At 33.7% G+C, this 18,441-nt stretch overlaps 1 protein-coding gene and 1 long non-coding RNA gene across 5 annotated transcripts; one reads left to right on the forward strand and one right to left on the reverse strand.

Annotated features, from left to right (window-relative positions):
* Positions 1 to 3,143: 3,143 nt before the first annotated feature.
* Positions 3,144 to 5,850, reverse strand: LOC133668156 (myb-related protein 2-like). 4 transcript variants are annotated; one of them, XM_062087893.1, is made up of 7 exons: positions 5,711 to 5,850; positions 5,420 to 5,630; positions 5,258 to 5,334; positions 4,748 to 4,802; positions 4,552 to 4,636; positions 4,391 to 4,460; positions 3,144 to 4,155 (listed from the first exon to the last, which is right to left on the reverse strand). In XM_062087893.1, exons 2-7 carry the CDS (start codon positions 5,619 to 5,621, stop codon positions 3,400 to 3,402), a joined length of 1,245 nt encoding a protein of 414 aa, XP_061943877.1. In that variant the 5' UTR covers positions 5,622 to 5,630; positions 5,711 to 5,850; the 3' UTR covers positions 3,144 to 3,399. The 4 variants fall into 4 exon arrangements, with proteins under 4 accessions (XP_061943877.1, XP_061943878.1, XP_061943876.1 ...); XM_062087894.1 differs by having other exon boundaries at positions 4,391 to 4,445; positions 4,748 to 4,805; XM_062087892.1 differs by having other exon boundaries at positions 4,391 to 4,457; positions 4,748 to 4,805.
* Positions 5,851 to 6,439: 589 nt separating this feature from the next.
* On the forward strand, positions 6,440 to 10,740 carry LOC133668157 (uncharacterized). The gene is made up of 2 exons (XR_009833636.1): positions 6,440 to 6,752; positions 10,507 to 10,740. It is a non-coding gene; the product is annotated as an uncharacterized LOC133668157 (long non-coding RNA).
* The last annotated feature ends 7,701 nt before the right edge of the window (positions 10,741 to 18,441 follow it).

The following is an 18,441-nucleotide window of genomic DNA, read 5'->3' on the forward strand; positions in this document are numbered from 1 at the left end:
CTGAATTCTAAAGGAACTGATGATCCACGATTAATTAAGTAAATTGCAATATGAACTGCATCAGCCTAAAATGTTTAAGGTAACCCTAAATGCAACCTCATGCTTCTAGCTCGTTCATTGATGGTCCTATTCATTCATTTAACAATGCCATTTTGTTGTGGTGTGCTTGGAATAATCTTTTCCATTATGATACCATTGACAACACAATACTCTTTGAAAACTCCATCAATGTATTCTCCTTTATGATTAGATCTCAAGCATTTCAACTTCAAACCTGATTCAGTCTCAACCATGGCCTTCTATTTCTTAAATGTTTCAAACACATCAGATTTATTTTTTAGAAAGTAGTCATACCTTCCTACTGAAGTCATCATTGAAAGTAATATAATACCAAAAACCTCCAAGAGATGCCACTATAGAAGGTCCCTATAAATTTGTATGTACCAATTCTAGCTTTCTTAGTTTTAAGGTCTTGCCAACCTTTAAGAAACTGAGCTTTTTCTGTTTTCCAATAATACTACTTTCACAAATGTCTAGATCAATATTTTTTTTTAACTCTAGCAGCTTTCCCTTCGAATGAAGTATCTTAATCCCCTTTTGACTTATATGGTCGAGTCTACAGCACCACAGCTATGCCTGATTTTTTACTTCAGTAGAGGCAATAATGTCTGCAAATCTTGCGATCATATACAAGTTGTTGATTTTCTTTTCATGAGCCAAACCATTGCTCCCTTCGATACTTTCCACATACCTCTAGAAAAAAGGATTGAATGACCACTATCGTCAAGTTGTCCAACAAAGATCAGTTTCTTCTTTAATTCAGGAACATGTCTTACATTTTGTAAGTTCCATATAAATCCATTCATCGTCTTGATTTGCATATCTCCTATACCCACAATATCTATTGGTTGTCCATCGCCTAGATAAACTACACCGTGATCTCCAGTAACATAGTTTTGCATCATTCGTGGTGTGGTGTAAAGTGAAATAAAGCACCATAATCAAGAATCCAATCATCAATTGGATTCGAACAATAAGAATCAAAACGTTTTGTACCTCATCAATGGTAGTATTTGTAGAGTCAACCTTAGGTTTTTTTTGGTTTTGTGCAGCTCCTCGTGTAATGATCGAGTTTGCCACAATTCCAACATTCAACCTGTTTTCTAGGTCCAGACTTGCTTTTACTCCTGTATTTGGATTTTGATATGTTTCTAGATAAGCCTCTATCTTGTCTTCTCCCTCGAGTGTTAATGTTGAGAACCGAACTTGAACTTTCACCTGAGTCTTTCCTACGTACTCTTCAGCCAAAATCAAATCTCGGATGTCTTTATATTTTAGTTTGGATTTTCTGGCTGAGTTACTCACGGTTGTTCTCATACCTTCCTAGTTGCTTGGAAGTGAAACTAGCAAAATCAGTGCACAAATCTTATCATCAAGCTCAATCTCAACAGATAAGAATTGATTTGTGATGCTATTAAAGTTGTTGAGATGTTGTGTGACAGATGTGCTTTCTGTCATCTTTAAGTTGAATAACTTCTTCATCAAGTGTACTTTATTATTTGCTGATGGTTTCTTATACATCCCAGACAAGGCATATATTAATCTTGTAGTGGATTTTTCTTTTATAACGTTATAAGCAACTCTTCTTGGTAACGACAACCAGATAATGCCCAAAACCTATCTATCAAGAATTAACCATTCTTCTTCTTATATATTCTCTGGTTTTCTCCCCAACAAAGGAAGATAAAGTTTCTTCTCTTATATATAGTCTTCAATTTGTATTTTTCCATATCCAAAATCTATCCCATCAAAATTTTCAGTTCCAACAGCCTTTATTTCATCTGCCATTTCCACTAATCTTTGAATTTGAATTTGTTAAATCCAAGTTCACAGTTGTGTCTGGAATGGTTAAAAATGTTAGAAACGACTTTGAAATCACCTAAATTGGACTTTGAATGGCTCAAATCTGATCAATCAAACTTTTAGACCAATGAACGGTGCAGATCAAAGCCACGTTTCAGGTAAAACAATGACTCTGTCATATTGAATCAAAACCTCAATGTTGATGTAGCTAAAATAACGTGGCAGACATGTAAGCAAAACGGCCCCAAAATCAAACGTGGCAAATACTAACATGTACTGCTGACTGTACATGTGATGTGGCAGACGACTGTGCAGATTCAATGACGTGTATGATGATGTGGCGACCAGCTCGGGTAAGAAAAGGGTGAATGGGTGAAGAAGGAGTGTGGCACGCATGTAGCGCGTGGGCAAACATCTCGTTGGCACGAGATGGCGCGTTCGGGCATGCAACATGTTGGTTCTTCACCGGAGTTTCACCAATGGATTCCTATCTTCTTCCCCTACACGATGGTATTTTCAAAAACACATTTTGAAAACTTTGATTTCTTAGTTTGGATCAAACACCCTTCTTTTTTAAGAATAAGCTTTGATACCAGTTGTTAGGAAATTCTAGAAACAAACATACACAATTTACGTGGTTCGGCAACTTGCCTACTCCATGGAGCTATTGGTTTGCATTAATCAAGTTTAGAAACAATACAAACAATAAAACAAGGAGGAGGAGGAGAAAATTCTTTTCTACTCAACTCAACTCTTTCTAGCTCTCTCTTTGTTTTTCTCTTTCGTGTATCTATCAACTCTTATTAGTACCCTAATTGCAATCACTCTTACCCTAATTGCAATCACTCTTGACCTTCAAGCAGCCATGTTTGATATATCAGCAGCTACCATGAAGCAAGCTGGCGTTCAGATTCTCCAAGGCTCAAGAGATTAAGACTAGAAAAAATAGAGGGATAAATCTATAGAAATCACAGGAATTTAAGTAACAAATATATCATCAATCCAAAATATATGAGGATGATAAATTTTATAGTACTCCCGTGATAAATACCAGTTACTCTATGAGTCCATTAAACACAATATGAAATAGAAAATCACATAGAAATGCCATGTTGCTTGCTCTGAAATCCTCAGTGTTGATACTGAATTAGGAACCATGGCAGTGGGTCATCGTTCTTGATCTACGTAATATGAATGGGAAAAAAAAGGAGTAATTTTATGATGATTAAGGAGTAGATTTTATTATCTCGTTCTTTACTAGAAAATAAGCATTTGACAGCTTAGTTAAATGTTTCCATTTCTGGACCTGTAATTCATTAGCTCTTAAATGATATATAAGATAGAAAGGCTACACTTGTTGGATTGATTTACATTATAGTGCAAGCTACATCTGCTGGTGCAACTTATTCAACTGAGATTTAAGTGATTGTTTCCTAGCCTATTGGCCCGAAAGAGAAAGCAAAATGTTTTCATGTTGACTTTTATCCTGCCTTGGTGGATCATCCCCTGATCGACTTTTACCCTATGTGAACCTTCTCAGTTCCAGCTGAAACCGTTCAAGTCGAGCTGCCTGCAACCTGAAGCAGCATCAATTTCACCGTGGGAATTCAGATCCAGCTTAGTAGCATAGTAAGGTAACCTATACCCCGGGGACAATTTCTCGTTCTCTAGTTTAATTGCATCTATCCTTCTGCTAGTCTTATCTTGGAAGCTGTCATCCTCCCTCCTTCCCTTAAATCTTGCCTCAGCAAAGCTACTGCTCACGTTCCCCCTTTCTCCTTGGAGTCCGACACCGATGGATAGATTACTGCAGCTTCTTTCTGCTGAAAAGGTTCTCCTTTCTGTATCATTTTTCATTGAGCTGAGGAACATTTTGTTATCTCTTTGGTCTTCACCCCACTTGAGTTCAGTTTGTTGTAGCGCATGTTCTCCTGCAATCACTTTTGGCTCCAAGAGAGCATTATAGGGCCTCAACCCCATTCCAGTGTTGTGTATTTCTTGCTCCTTTTGTGACCCTTCAATGGAGGTCAGGCAGCTGTCCATTGAACAATCATTGGGATGGGTCGGTTGTGTTTGCTGTGGGCACAGACCCTGCAGATCTTTCAGCTCCGAAAATGCAGAATTCAGGCATTTAGAGGACACTTTGGACACCAGTTCAGAGAGTTGAACTTTGGCAGCTTCAAGTCCCACCGTACCTAAATTTTGCCTTCCAAGTGTTTCCTGGGCTTTCTCTAGCACTGACTGCAGGTATTTTCCTTGTGCTTCTATGCGGAGCTGTAAATGTCTCTGCACCTGTTTCATTTCAGAACAAATTACCAGAATGTAGCTAAAATCTTTTACTACCTCTACAACCTTTGTGTTTGTAAGAGATAAATTAATGATAGCAATTTGAAAGACAATACTTTAGTTCTGAATCTGAAATACGAAGTTAGTCAACTTGAAATAAGGAAATAGACAAAATTCTTATCTTCACAAACAAATAAGAAAAGCTGAAATGTAGTTACTCAGATTGATAGTGAAACAGTACCTCAAGCTGTTCATGTAGCCTTCTTTGCACTTCAATTTGCACCTGTAGTGCTTCACTGAAATGTAAGCTTCTGGATTTAAGAATTGTGTCTTAGTGAAAAATAATGCTTTGCAATACAAGAAAAATGACTAATGAACATAAAGCAAATGAATTCATCATACTTATTTGTTTGTGATCCGATGCTTAGATTGTTAATGTGGGTTGCATTTACTTCAGGCATTCTATCTCCCACCACAGCAACAGTACCTGCATCAAGTTACATATTTGTCCCTTCCATTAGAAAAGAGCAACTATCTTTAATTCCTCATCAATAGTTGAAAACATATGGAGAGAACTTTATGGCATTGTTCTTCATACCACTCTTGTTGCTCCCACTATTAGCTTGTCCATGGAGGTTCTTGCTGAGTCTGTACTTCTGACAAGAAAAAGTGGAGTTAGTGCTATTTGATTGTGTGGGTCTAAACAAATTCAAGACTATAGCATTCAGACGTGCGGCATTATTCTCAAGCTCTGCATAATACAGTGTAGTTTTTACTACTTGGGTTTCCACTAATTACTGTTGACACTCCTAAGCACAAGATTTCTGTACTTCTTTATCTGTAAACAGAAAGGAAGCATCAAGGCATGGAGTTTTTCTTCTACAAAAATTTAGCAAATGAAGAAAAATAGTGAAACAGTGGAACCACTAGATTGCCATAATCAATTCTAACAATAAAAGGGCTGGCATTCTTTTGATTTTCTCCGAGATTGGCTTGAGAGCTATATCTTAGAGGGCCTTGATTCTATTTAACAACTTATAAAAGCAGCTACTGGTTGGTGACAGATATATTCCCTTGATGATTAGATAGATAATGTCAAATGGTTTACCTGAAGATGACTCTTTAGGTGATACAAGGTAAGTCCAGGAATTCCCATAAGTTTCATAACTGTTTTTGGAGTGGCCTCTGAAATATAAAGAACAACGTTTGAGTATGCTGAATTCACTATTATATTTGTTGTTGGATTTTTCAACCTTTTTTGTATACTCACTGTCTGCTCCTCCAAGCTGATTTACTGCTTCTATGAACCGCTCGTGAAGATCAGGTGTCCACTTTAGTCTAGGCTTTGCATCAGTTGAGAGGACAAGTCCAGAATCCCCAGGGCCATTCCCAACTTGCAGGAACAGATGTCTTTCAGGAGGGATTGAATTTCTTGAAGAAGAATGGATGTTCTTTCCTTGATGCTGGTACATTTCTATCTCCTAAAAATCCAATCAAGTTTAGCTTGCTGTAGTAGCACTGATAGTGTATCTGTTGTGGACAAGATCAGTAGCGTATTTACCTGATGTCTTTCTCTCTCTGTTTGAACTTGATTATGCGATATTCTTCAGTTACAATTCCACTGCAGGATATTTCGAAGTAGGATTTTCTGCAACTTCTCTTGGTTATCTCCTTCAACCAATGCTCACAAACCAAAGGTCTGCTCAAGCATGCTTTTATAGCACTAATTGGGGGGTGGGGGTGCTGGAGGGGCATGGAATCCATTATTCACAGTGACATGGAAAGAGATTTGTCCTTGCTACTTTATTAAATGTGGGACCTCTCCTCTAGCTCCACCTTCTATTCTAAGACAGTACTATCTCTTTGAATTCCTAAGCCCATTTAACTGTCCGAAACATGTAAAAGCCTTGCATTAGATACCAGAATTGATCCCACCAGAGTTTTTTCAGGTGTGCGCATTCGCATTCGTCTGTCTGTCTGTCTGTCTGTCAAAAGCAAGAATCTAATTCCCGAATATTTGAAGAATTTTTCTGACTTGGATTAGGGGAATCCATATCTCTGTCTTGAGACCTTCTTCGCCCTCTCATTTCTGGGTCTTTTTCAGCTGTCAATGGATGTATTGAAACTAACCATTTATAAACGAGGTCTAACTGGATGTTATCTATGCTGTAAGGGAGTAGATGGAAACACAAACCCTTGTTTTATTGTGGTTTATTTGAAGAACGTAGGAGTAGATTCTTTTGACTGAGGCACCTGGAAACTTAGTAATTAGATACAAACAAGAAAAAGAAAAAGAAAAAGAAAATGGTGGAAAGATGCTTGTCCTTGGACATTGTTTGAAGGCAAGGAATGGAATAAGGAATACATTCTCTCTTGTCTCCTTCAGTAAGTTTGGTACTGATTCAGCCCCCACAGAAAAAAATAGAAAAAGGGCCCCAGTTCTTTTCATTCTTCAATCGGCACAAGACAGTTGGCCCCGCACCGACGAATACTAAGCACTTGGGACTTGTACTTACTTCCTTGCATTTGATGAAGGACATGACAGTTCTTGCCCGGAGATGACAGCTTGCCCTTGACTGCGCCTTCATTTGCCAGATTCTCTTGTATGAATCTATACACTCTCAAATTGCTCTCTTTTATATTATTTTTATTTTTTTTCGATTATTTTCAGATATCTTTTGTTTGATTTTCAGTAAACGGTTCTTAAGTGTTATAAAGATAGCTTGATTTATTAAGTTGGAATAATTCTTTGATATAGTATGGATAGCTTTTGATTTAACTTGAAAATATGCTTCTCATACATCTTAATTAGCTGCTTGAAGAAAAGAGATATCTGCATACAACATAGATTGTCAAATGTCAAACTGCTATTTTAGATTCGAGTAAAATAATCTGATTTGTTTCTGGATTTGCATTTCTGAAAGCTGTGCATGTGTCAACTGCATGTTCCTTATGCTTATGCTGTTTTATTGAATTGCAATGAAGGATCTGTTCTGGAGATTATCATCAGGAATTATACCATACCTATTTAAAAAAAAAAGAATATTATCTACATGATCAACAGCTAATGCAGAATAAATTCGAGTATTAAGTTATGGAGAACAGATCCACCAACTTACGTTAAACCCACTTGATACACACATAAGATTTATCAATGAATGTGAGCGTTTTCTGAGTGCTCAAGAGATGCATAAAAACAACGATTGCCAATGATGGAAATTATTAGACGTTAGTTAATAATAACGTAAATAAAATTTGTATTCCTTGAACAAAATCTTCACATTAGTTCCAATTGGCCTTTTTAGGAAGATTACTTGATTCTGATTTGTGGGGTTAATCTGTGGAAAAACCTTGAGGTAAAGTACTAACGTAGAATTCCTAAATAGTTTGCTGGCATGTGAATAGGAATATATTGAAAAGAGGCGTGATAGTGTACCTTGCAAGTTACAAAATTAAGTCGCTTTCACTAAACGAAATCAGTGTCATCAACTCTGAATCTTGCTAGGATTATGATGATATTATGAATTTCTAGCAGAGATCCACGCAATAAATGGTATGAGCATCACTGAATCAGTGTGTGTGAATTAGTTGCACATTCATTGATGATCATCTTTCTGTAACAACAATGACTAACATGTAACATAACAAGAAAAAAGCTGCGGATTTTATCTTTTTCCTTGATAGCTAATGAACTGAAAATATACAAATCCTGGCTGTAAATGGAGTGTGTTTTAATTCTATGTAAGCAATATGCTTGATCATTGAAGTAGTGTGTTTTTGTTGCCTGAGGTAACATTCCGAAGTGTTAATGCCTGGCTCTAAATGGAATAAACATGGTGTTTTAACTTTCACTTCTCGTCTAGAGACACAGACGTATCCCATAATGGTAAAGGTGATGTACTTACTTACCTCTGCGGGTTGATGTTGCCAAAATGGCATTTTTAGCATTGCTAATGCTCTATGGCAATCCTCTCTCCCTCCCTGTCTCCCTCTCTCTTCTCTGGTTTTCGTAGGGCACAAGAGAATACCTGACTTTTACTTTAGGTTATCTAACAGTTGCTACCTTTCTCTCCCCGATAATGATGTTTCCCAACACTTGGTAAGAGAAAGGACTTGGATTTTTAGATTTTTTTTGTTCTTTCTTGTACTTGCATTGCCCTTTATGGATACTAAATTAACCTATAAATTTACTTTTGAGGACAAGAAGAAGCTTAGAAAAGAAAGGGAGGAAGGAAGGAAAAAACATCAGTACTGATTAGAATCAAATTTAAGGACTAGGCAATCATGAGAGAGTTATATGTGCAAGATGTCGACTGGTTGCATTTTGTTGACCACATGTGCTACTGCGTTGGAAGAGCTTGAAAGTGAGAAATGACCACGGAATGTATTCCTCGTGGAAAAAGGAGGGTGGGGAAGGATAAAGCTGTCAAAGATTCTAAGAATGGAACCGTTAGAACCTCAACTCAAACTAAACCACTGAGTCATATTCTCAAGTCAAGAATTTTGCTATTCCTTTCTACCCCAAAGCCACAAAAAATGGGTTCCCACCAATCTTTTCCCCACTTTTGCTAGTTTTTAGTAAGATGCCTCTCTGCCTTCATGATTAGTGTTGTGTCCTTACAAGCTAGGAATAATGTCATGTTTAGAGATTTGCTTAGGTTTATCTGAGATATGTCCTGCATGAGCACCATTTTGTACCTATTGTTTTCAGTACTACTAGACTGACAGGAACAACTAGCTTCCAGGCCATGTTCTGTGTTGTTTTCTATACAACTTAAGGAGCATATTCTAGTTTTGGGAGTCCAAGCCCTCTGATTTTTTCTTTCTTTCTCGTACATGCATGCTTAAAAGTGCATCGTTTGATTTTGTTTCTCGACAAGATTGTCCAGTTTAATATGAAGGATCAAAGATGCGATTACCATGATTATCACCTAGTATTATAGTTTGAAAACCCTAATGTTTCATGCTATTTGGAAATTATGATTTTGTTTATACTAAAAATAAACATCCATGAATATTCACTATGGAAGAACACTAATTGTTCACTATCAAACAAGGAAAAGAAAGTTAAATTTGATCATGAACAACGTAAATGACTAGGTTTAAAGTCCTAAATAACCATGGGAATCAAAAGAAAGTTGATCAATCGATCTAGAGTCATGATTGACTGAAGAAAAGTAATCAGCTATAAGAGTTTGAGTCTGCATTAGTCAAAAAGATTGAGTTGATCAGAGTTATATATATAGGCTAGGCTAGTTAGGATTCGTATGGTAATTAGTAGGGAGAAATATATAACGTGATTGATGCATAAAATATGAGACTAATCAACTGGAAAATGATCCCAATCAAAGGCATGTGATGGATCCTAGCTAGCTAGGCGCCTCTTGGTGGAGTGAGGTTACCTGCTCCTATAGCCGCCTCACATTTTGCTCACCCCCCGTCCTCTTACAAAAATTAATACTGCTGTATGTAATTGTGATTAAGTGCAGATGAAAAATGCTATTCTCGCATCAAAGCATAGCTTTTTCAAAAGATTGTGACCTTGTTTTTAGAATTTATGGACATGCTTGTTCAAGTTCTTTTTTTCCTCGTTTAAAGGAAGACCAAAGTCATTCTAGAATCCTAAAAAGAAGTAAAATTCACTACTAGAAATTTGACAATTACAAATAAAAACATCACAGTATATTGCGGTGAGATTTATTGACCAATTTTTTCATCACTAAATGTGGTGGTAACCATCGATGAGAATATATCGTTGGTATATATCCCTTTTAATCTCAACACAACTCAACCTCTCACAACTTTTTCAGCCACCACAACATTCAGTTTGTTAACATCCGTGTTCTGATTTAAATTTTTTTAAGAATTCTCCACCTTAAGTAAGTAAATCTATCATTTTTTTTTTAATTTGAACACCATTTTAAAATGTTATTTTTTTTTTGCATATTTTTGTAGTATATATATTTTGTTTGGATGTTTACTTGTTTTATAGTTTTTTTTCAAACAAACTTGTTATATGGATTTATGATTTGTACATGTTATGGTTTGTTTTATATTTTTTGTAAAATTTTATTTATTTATAAATTATTGAAACTTATGTCGAATTATCGACTTAGGTGTTTTGTGATGAAATAAATAATGACTTGTTTAACGGGTCCGTTTTATATTTTTTCAATTTTATTACCAAGTTGTAATTTTTAGTATATGTGTACAAATTTTTATTTATGTAGATAACTGATAATGAATTAAAAGAAGTATTTAAATAGATTGAATAATCTTAAGTTAAACCAATATTTTTGCTAATTTATTTTGTTAACGTAGTTAATTAATACATGTTGTCATTATTATTTTATATAGGTTTGAAAGAAGTAATGGATGATCGTCCATGAATGTATCGAGATTCACCCCAAGGATTGCAGATGATGAATTATTGTAATGAGATTCAGGGTTTTATTAATTACACAATATCTTATCTAAGAAATATTAGTGGAGGTGGTATTAGAAGTTCATACAAGAGGTGTAAAAATAAAAAAGTTTCTCAATTCAGATGTTGTAACGATACATCTTCTATAAAAAGAGTTCATGAAGCAATATTTGTGTTGGTATGCATGCAAAGAACCATATGTTCCCCATGAAACCATGGTAGAAAGGATGGTTGAGTCAACTTCTAGTGTTGGCAATGTGCATGGAGTTGTAGATGACAATAATAATCTTTATAGGACTATGATTATGGATGCGATGGGAATGAATCATGGTCATATCGGTCAATATTCAATCATAGATGAAGAACCTAATACAAACGTGACCAGATTTTTTGACATTTTGAAAGATTCTAACGAACCATTGTAGGATGGTTACATAAATCAAAATAAATTATCGGTTGTTGCACAGGTGTTCACTATCAAGTCAGATCATGGGTTGAATGAAGTTGATTATGATAAAAATTTTGAATGAATGAGAAACATTTTACCTGAAGGGAACAGACTAAAATAGAACTTCTATACTTTTAAGTCCATAATGAAACCCCTCGGTCTAGAACACCAAAAAATTAATATGTATCCAAACTTCTGCATGTTATACTACCTTAAAAATACAGAGTGTCCGAGTGCAGGACATGTGAGCATTCTCGTTATAAACCCATAAATGACAGGGTAAAGACTCTTGTTGCACATAATAAACCTAGATACTTTCAAATTACACCTAGACTATAGAGGTTATTCATGTCTCCAAAGACTGCTAAGCACACATAACATGGCATAAATCCTATGATGCGGTGGATGGACTGATGGTGCATCATTCTGATGGTGAAACATAGAAACACTTTAACATTGTACATCCTCAGTTTTCAGTGGAATTAAAGAACACGCGTCTTGGGTTATGTATAAAGAGATTCAATCCATTCGGTTCATTTTCTTCTTTTTAATCTTATTGGCTAGTTATACTTACAGTTTATAACTTGCTATCGGGGATGTATATGATGCTAAAGTTCATATTTTTATCTACGATCATACCAAGTCATAATAGTCTGGACCGGAATATAAATGTTTGTCTTCGACCATTGATTGATGAATTGACGCAGTTGTGGTCATCTAGGGCTTTGACTTATGATGTATCAATGAAATATATTTTTCAGATGAAGACAACTTTGATGTGGACTATCAATGATTTTCCAGCTTATGGAATGGTTTTCGGTTGGAGCATACATGAGAAACTAGCATGTTCATATTGCATTAGTATTAACATAAAATTTTACTATTTATTATGTTAATTCATTTACTTTATTGAAATTATTGATTTTTTATATATATATAATTTTTTACTGTAAGGCTAAATTTGAGTGGGATAGAGCAAATGATAATGATGCGAGGAGGGTTTGAGAGAATTACGCTTCAATTAGGTAACATCAAAATCAAGAAATTTTTTTTATTCTAAATATTAAAATTTTATTTGTAATTTGCAAATATATAATTTGTTTGTACCATATAGGTTGCACGATTTTTGGTGCAAGGCACAAAAGAATTCTAAAAAATATACTAAAGAAAGTGCTCTACCAGGCTAGAATGATGTGGTGTTTTGGAAGAATTTCAGACTGCCATACATCTCGAGGACTATATGGGTGGAATACATTAAGTACATGACATTCGAGCATTTCATACGATGGTCACAATCTGGTGCGAGGAACTAGAGCTGGAAAATTCATGATTTTGTAACCAAGCACACCAGCAACTCTGTTTTTATTCGTTTCACATTCACAATGGATGATAAAATTTATTTTAATTACATCTATTTTTTAAATTTGTTGTTATTTATAAATATATTTAACCAACAATATTTTTATCTTGCAGGCTATGACTTTTGGACGTGAGCCAAACCTAATAAAGCTTTTTTTTGAAAATGCACGTACAAAGTGATGACCGCCAAAAAAGGGTGCATCAATTCATCAATAGTCGAGCTAAACACTTTGTGGTACGTTGGTTTTCAACTATTTTTTAAGTTATTATTTATTTAAATTTGATGATTTTATTTTTTATTTCCAGGAAACATATAGCAACTGATTGAAGGAGAGATACGGGGATGATTCTTCGACCTACCCGGATTTGATTCAGATTTGTGGTTAGAGGCAAGATCGTTTGATGGATCCAATAAAAATTGGATGTACAGACTCTCTAACACTACGGCTGAGAACTTACAGATGACACATAGTATTTCAATCGTTAGGTGCTCATAATCGGTCTTGAGCACTCAATCTCTGGAGTTAGTGACCTTATTAGATCAAGGAGTGCAAGAACGTACGGTCTAGTTCAATGAAAAATATGAACGACTCTCAGTGGATTATGAAGAACTTCGCTAAATGATCACGGATATGAGATCACATATGAGTGGTATATGTGCACTCTCTTATTGGCCCTATGGTCCTAGGGATGACTAGCCTCCTCCTCTTCCTCCAGCGACATCTCTATTCTAGTCTTATTGTATATGAACGTATAAATTAATTTGTAATAAATATTTGGGTTTGTATTAAGATAATTGATTTTTAAATACTTGAATTTTATATAAATTCAATTTTTTAATTATTTTCTATTTATGTTCAATAGATTTTTTTAGGAAAATATTTTTAAAATATTACTAATGAGGTTACTAACGGAATAATGTTGTTGGTATATTCTAGAGATTTGGAAAAGAACTACAGCAAACACCTCTACAACTGTTGAATAATTCCATTAGTATATTCTAGAAAGTTGAAAAATAATTATTGCAAATGCTACTGTAACTCGCCGAGGGAATTACCAATGTATTGAAATGGGTAAAAACATTTTTGGCGTGCATGGTTCGTCTGTAAAGCTATCGGTAATTTATTAATGACAGACTTACCAACAAATAGTTTTTTAACAGACAGTTTTCATCCGTGATTCTATCGGTAAAATAATCATAGACGGAATGTTAGTGTAAACACCGACATAAATTTTTGTCAGTAAAATTGTTAAATCTAATAGTGATTAGTGATAACTGCAATTCCAATACGATTTAATCTTAAGCAATTGCATGCAATTTTCAACTTTCTATTATCCCTAAATTATGGCCTTAATCCTCATATTTAGAATCTTAACACAACATTTATCTACTAGTAGTTTCAAATTTTAACTATCGGGTTGTTGAGTTGATTTAAGAGCCTGTATGATAGTGTGATAGCGATTGCTTTTCAAAGTGGTTTTTGCTTGTAAATGTATCAAAATAATTTATTAATATTATTTTTAAAAATTTATTTTTGACATCAACACATCAAAACGATAAAAAATTACAAAAAAATAAATAAATTTGAAGAAAAAAATCCATCTTTTTTTAAAACACTTTTGAAATATAAGAACAAATAAGCTACAATTTTTATTTTATTTTTTATCAAAGAGATCTCATAACTAAATGGAGGGTCGTATTTCATAGTTTAATGCTTATCCTTTTCTGTTCTTGATAATGTAATAAATCATGTTTGTAAGATCTCAAGAGTTTAAATCTTATGAACTGCAATGCCGGCCATAGACTCACAACATCAACCCACCCAGTTTCCAATGCTGTTAATATATCATCAGAAAGGAATTAAAATCAACATAAACCATGATGAAGGAATATAATTGCGTTAGAATTTAAGATAAGTTGCAAATTATACCCAATATCACAAGGAATATAATTATATTATTCAATTAAGTACAGTTTGTAGCTTATCCTAACCAATTGAAAGGGTACTTTGAGGATGCTTGGAACTCAGGTTCAGTATTCCACATGTTTGGAAGGCCAAATGGGCTCTCTTTTCTCTTACTTTTTCAGGAATATTCTTCAAGAACAAATCATGAACTCGAGGAAATATTTGATGAATCTCATAGTTAATTTAATAATCACAGAGAAAAGACCAGTGATTTTGTAATACCATGTATAGCAGTCCTCGTAGAGCCACAAAACATATATTTCTTTATTGCATGCCAATGGGAATGTTTATAAACTAATTATTGAGGAATTGTTTGGTATTATTTGCTTCCTTTTCTTCAGATTTTCAGAAACAGAGACAGAAATTGTTTCTCTTATACTTTTTTACCAGATCAGATATTAATTAACTAGATAACTCGAGTTTTCTACTTGGTTTTTTATATATATATTTTTTCTTTAACATGGATTGATCTACCGAGCCGAATCAATCGAATCGAATCCACCGAACTGACCCGGATTAAAAAAAGCAAATAAGAGAGGCACAACTCTTTTGTGCACTGTGCTTTGAGCAGAATTAATAATCGAACCAGTACCATGAATCCTTCAATCTGGATCACTTTGGCATGTATACTTGATCCAATGGGGGGCTTGCTTTATAAAAGTCATCCTTCCCAGGCCATCCTTTTCGTGTTAATATTCCTAATATAATTCCCATGGCAAGCACTAGACACTCGCTCTCTTCCCCCTTTGCTTTCTTCAAGAGTCAAGGAGGAGTCAATATCATGAAACTGAGCATATATTCTGAGACGCTTTCGCTTGTGGGCTAGCCAAGTTGTGGACACTGACTGAACCCTAGGGTTCTCGTTCAGCTGCATATCTTTCTTCAGATCTGCCCCTCCAATTCCTCCCAATTTAAAAAGAGATGAGCATATATAAAGTTTCAATTCCATTTCAGTTAATAAAGTGAAAATGTAAGCAGAATCAAAATCATTGGTTTGTTTACCTATTTTTTTCTAAAAAATATTTGTTGCCTTGCCATGCAAGAATATCCAGGGAGCTAGCAATATGCAAGTCACAATGGCTGGCTACCCATTTTATATATATAAAATTATACTATGTATTAATGGCATTTGATCATCTTCATAGATTAATAATGGAACATTGTGACACCATAAATGCTAGGATGTTGATATAAAATTATAATTAATGATAGTCATGTTTAATAGTTAATAAATTTTATTTAACGTGGGTATCCGGGCCAGCTTGCGCGCACCTCGACTAATCCCACATGCTCTGAAGTTAACGATCATGTAAGCCTCCAGTGATCATCATATTAGCAACTACAGGGCTTGAACTTGAAATCACATGAGAGCAAACCCCTTAATCTCAAACTCTTACCACTAGGTTACCTCCTAAATGGTTAAAAATTTAATGGTGTTGTACAAAATTTAAATGATTAACATTAATATAATTAATTGTTTTAGTGGGCTAATTAAATTAATTTACTATATTAAATTATTTTAAATATATTTGGTAACTCGTATCTTTGATGAGTGTATATATAGTCTCCAAGAGGCGTAGTGTGTTGGCAAAGGGCTTGAGATCTGCACAGCAGGTCTCGAGTTCAAGTTATGGCGTGTATCTCTTGTAAGAGCTTGAGACAGCCAGGGTTCTACTCGCTCATCTGAGCCCACAAAATACGCTTTTCGGGGAATGAGGTTTCCTCGAATAAAAAAATATATATATATATAGCATGTGCTTATGATAAGTACATAATTCTCACGATAAAAAATTCTTAAAAACACTTTTCCATTTCACATAGTGTACCTTATATCTCTATACATACAGGGATGATTAAAAGTTTTGCATAACTTTTTGAAGCAAATTTAATGTTTGCATAACTTTTTTAATTTAATGTTTTTAAATTATTTTGATGTGTTGATATTAAAAATAAATTTTAAAAAATAAAAAAATATTATTTAAATACATTAAAAACAATTTAAAATATTTTTTATCACCCTTCTCAACAACCCCTTGGTATTCTGGGAACGCAGATTATGCCCTGTTCTCCTCTCATCTGACTGCTGTTAAACAATTTCATTGGTATGCTATTGAAATCCATGCCATTATGAGGCCCAACAGCACATAAAGAAGAGTGGGTTTGGGCGTTTTCCTTCTCCATCATTTGTTAATTAACAAGTTCAGCCTTTTGATCTACCTTACCAACCCCTTTGTTAATCTGAAGTTCAGAGGTTCGTCACTATTGAGAAATAGAGTATGTTTGGAAAATCTTGTTTTTTTTAATTAAAAAAAAATTATTAAAAATGTTTTATATATGTTTTTAAATTATTTTGATGTGTTAATTTTAAAAATAATTTTTTATATTATTTTGATATATTTTTAAACAAAAAATAATTTGAATCGCAACTGCTATTACAATTTCAAACACACACTTAACTTCCCCTCAAATAACCTCTGAAAATCAACACCACGGTTTTATTTATCACTAGTATATTTTTCTGCGCTCTGTTGTGGGTCAGATTATTTTTTTCTAAACTTAAAAAAAAAATGTTGAGTATAAAGATTTTTTTGACAATATCATTAAATTCAATTAAATAGTTCGATCTTGAAATCTATCAACTTGACTTCTTGTTTACTCAAGTTTCAATTAAACCACATGAGAGCTGATTCAAAGTGAATTGTTCAATTTAATAGTTGTCAAACCCATGACGTTTGGGTCTAATATTGTTATCAGATCCAAATAGCTTGAGTCAAACTTGTGTCTGGTGTGGTTATCAAATCTAAAAAGTTTGGATCTAACATTATTAATAGATCCAAATTATACTATGTATTAATAGCATTTGATCATCTTCATAAATTAATAATGGAACATTGTGACACCATAAATGCTTGAGTGTTGATATACAATTATAATTAATAATACTTATTTTTAATAGTTAATAAATTTTATTCATCTTGTTGTTTAAAACTTTAATGTGTTGTATAAGATTTAAATGATTAGCATTAATATAATTAATATTAATTGTTTTAGTGGGTTAATTAAAATAATTTACTTTATTTAATTATTTAAAATATATTTGGTAACTGATATATATATATATATATATAACACACACAGAGAGAAAACACTTTCCATTTCACTTATTATATCTTATATCTCTACAAATATTTTAAGATCTTCCTTATTAAATATTTCTCTCAACTTTTACTACACTTTTTTTTTTATACTTTATTAATTAAAGAAAACAAAAGGGATGCTTAGAAGGTTTGCAGAGCTTTTTATGCATAAAAAAATTCTAATGAATTGATCTTAGAAGACAAGGCTGATCTTATATTTAAAATTATTCTTGTATAAAGCATTTTCTCTTTAAGAATAACATTATTGCGAGCTACAATTAAATGCTTCTTTTAAACCCTTATGGGATGTTTGAAACCTTTGAAATTAAATTAAATTAAATTTTAATTGTTAAATCAATTTATGTATTTGGAATATTTTTTATAGCATTGACATATTAGAGGGGAGACCTTTGATTTTTGCAATAATTCCAAATAAAAAGTATTATTCAAAAAATACTCGTCTTTCTTTTCTCTCATTAACCCTACAATTCCTCTCTACCTTCTCCTTCACTTCTTCAACAAAAAAAAAAACTTTGGTTTTTCTGGCTCAAGAAATTACCTTGCATTTTTGAGCCACATTGATGAGGGGACTTCTCCAATGAATGGCAAACGAACAATGGGAGTATATAAAACTAAATTGATTTCCATATTCCAAACAGTCTGTTATTCTTTCTCATATTTACTTTTGTTCTTCTTTTTTTTTAATATATTTCTTTAGTTGTTGATTTGTAAAAGAAATCTTGGTTGCATTTGTTTGCCTAATTCTTCCCATTTAATTTCCCAACAATCTTGAAGAGAAAAACATGTTATTTTCCTTATTTTTCCTAAAAAACTTTGTTTTGTTTGCTTAATTGTTGCTATGGACATCATAAATTCATCGTCGACTAGCAAACTTGAAAAATTTTCTGGTCAAATCTTTCTTTATTGGCAACAACAAATGAAATTTTAACTTATTAA

Source organism: Populus nigra, chromosome 11, assembly GCF_951802175.1.
Source record: "Populus nigra chromosome 11, ddPopNigr1.1, whole genome shotgun sequence".
Lineage (NCBI taxonomy): Eukaryota > Viridiplantae > Streptophyta > Magnoliopsida > Malpighiales > Salicaceae > Populus > Populus nigra.

Bases quoted from the DNA above. Each gene is read 5' to 3' on its own strand.
- LOC133668156 (XM_062087891.1), bottom strand. From the start codon at position 5,621: ATGTACCAGCATCAAGGAAAGAACATCCATTCTTCTTCAAGAAATTCA. The intron at 4,806-5,257 runs GTAAACCATTTG...TTTTCTTGTCAG, and splicing joins ACCTAAAGAGTCATCTTCAG to AAGTACAGACTCAGCAAGAA. The intron at 4,637-4,747 runs GTATGAAGAACA...AACTTGATGCAG, and splicing joins TAGTGGGAGCAACAAGAGTG to GTACTGTTGCTGTGGTGGGA.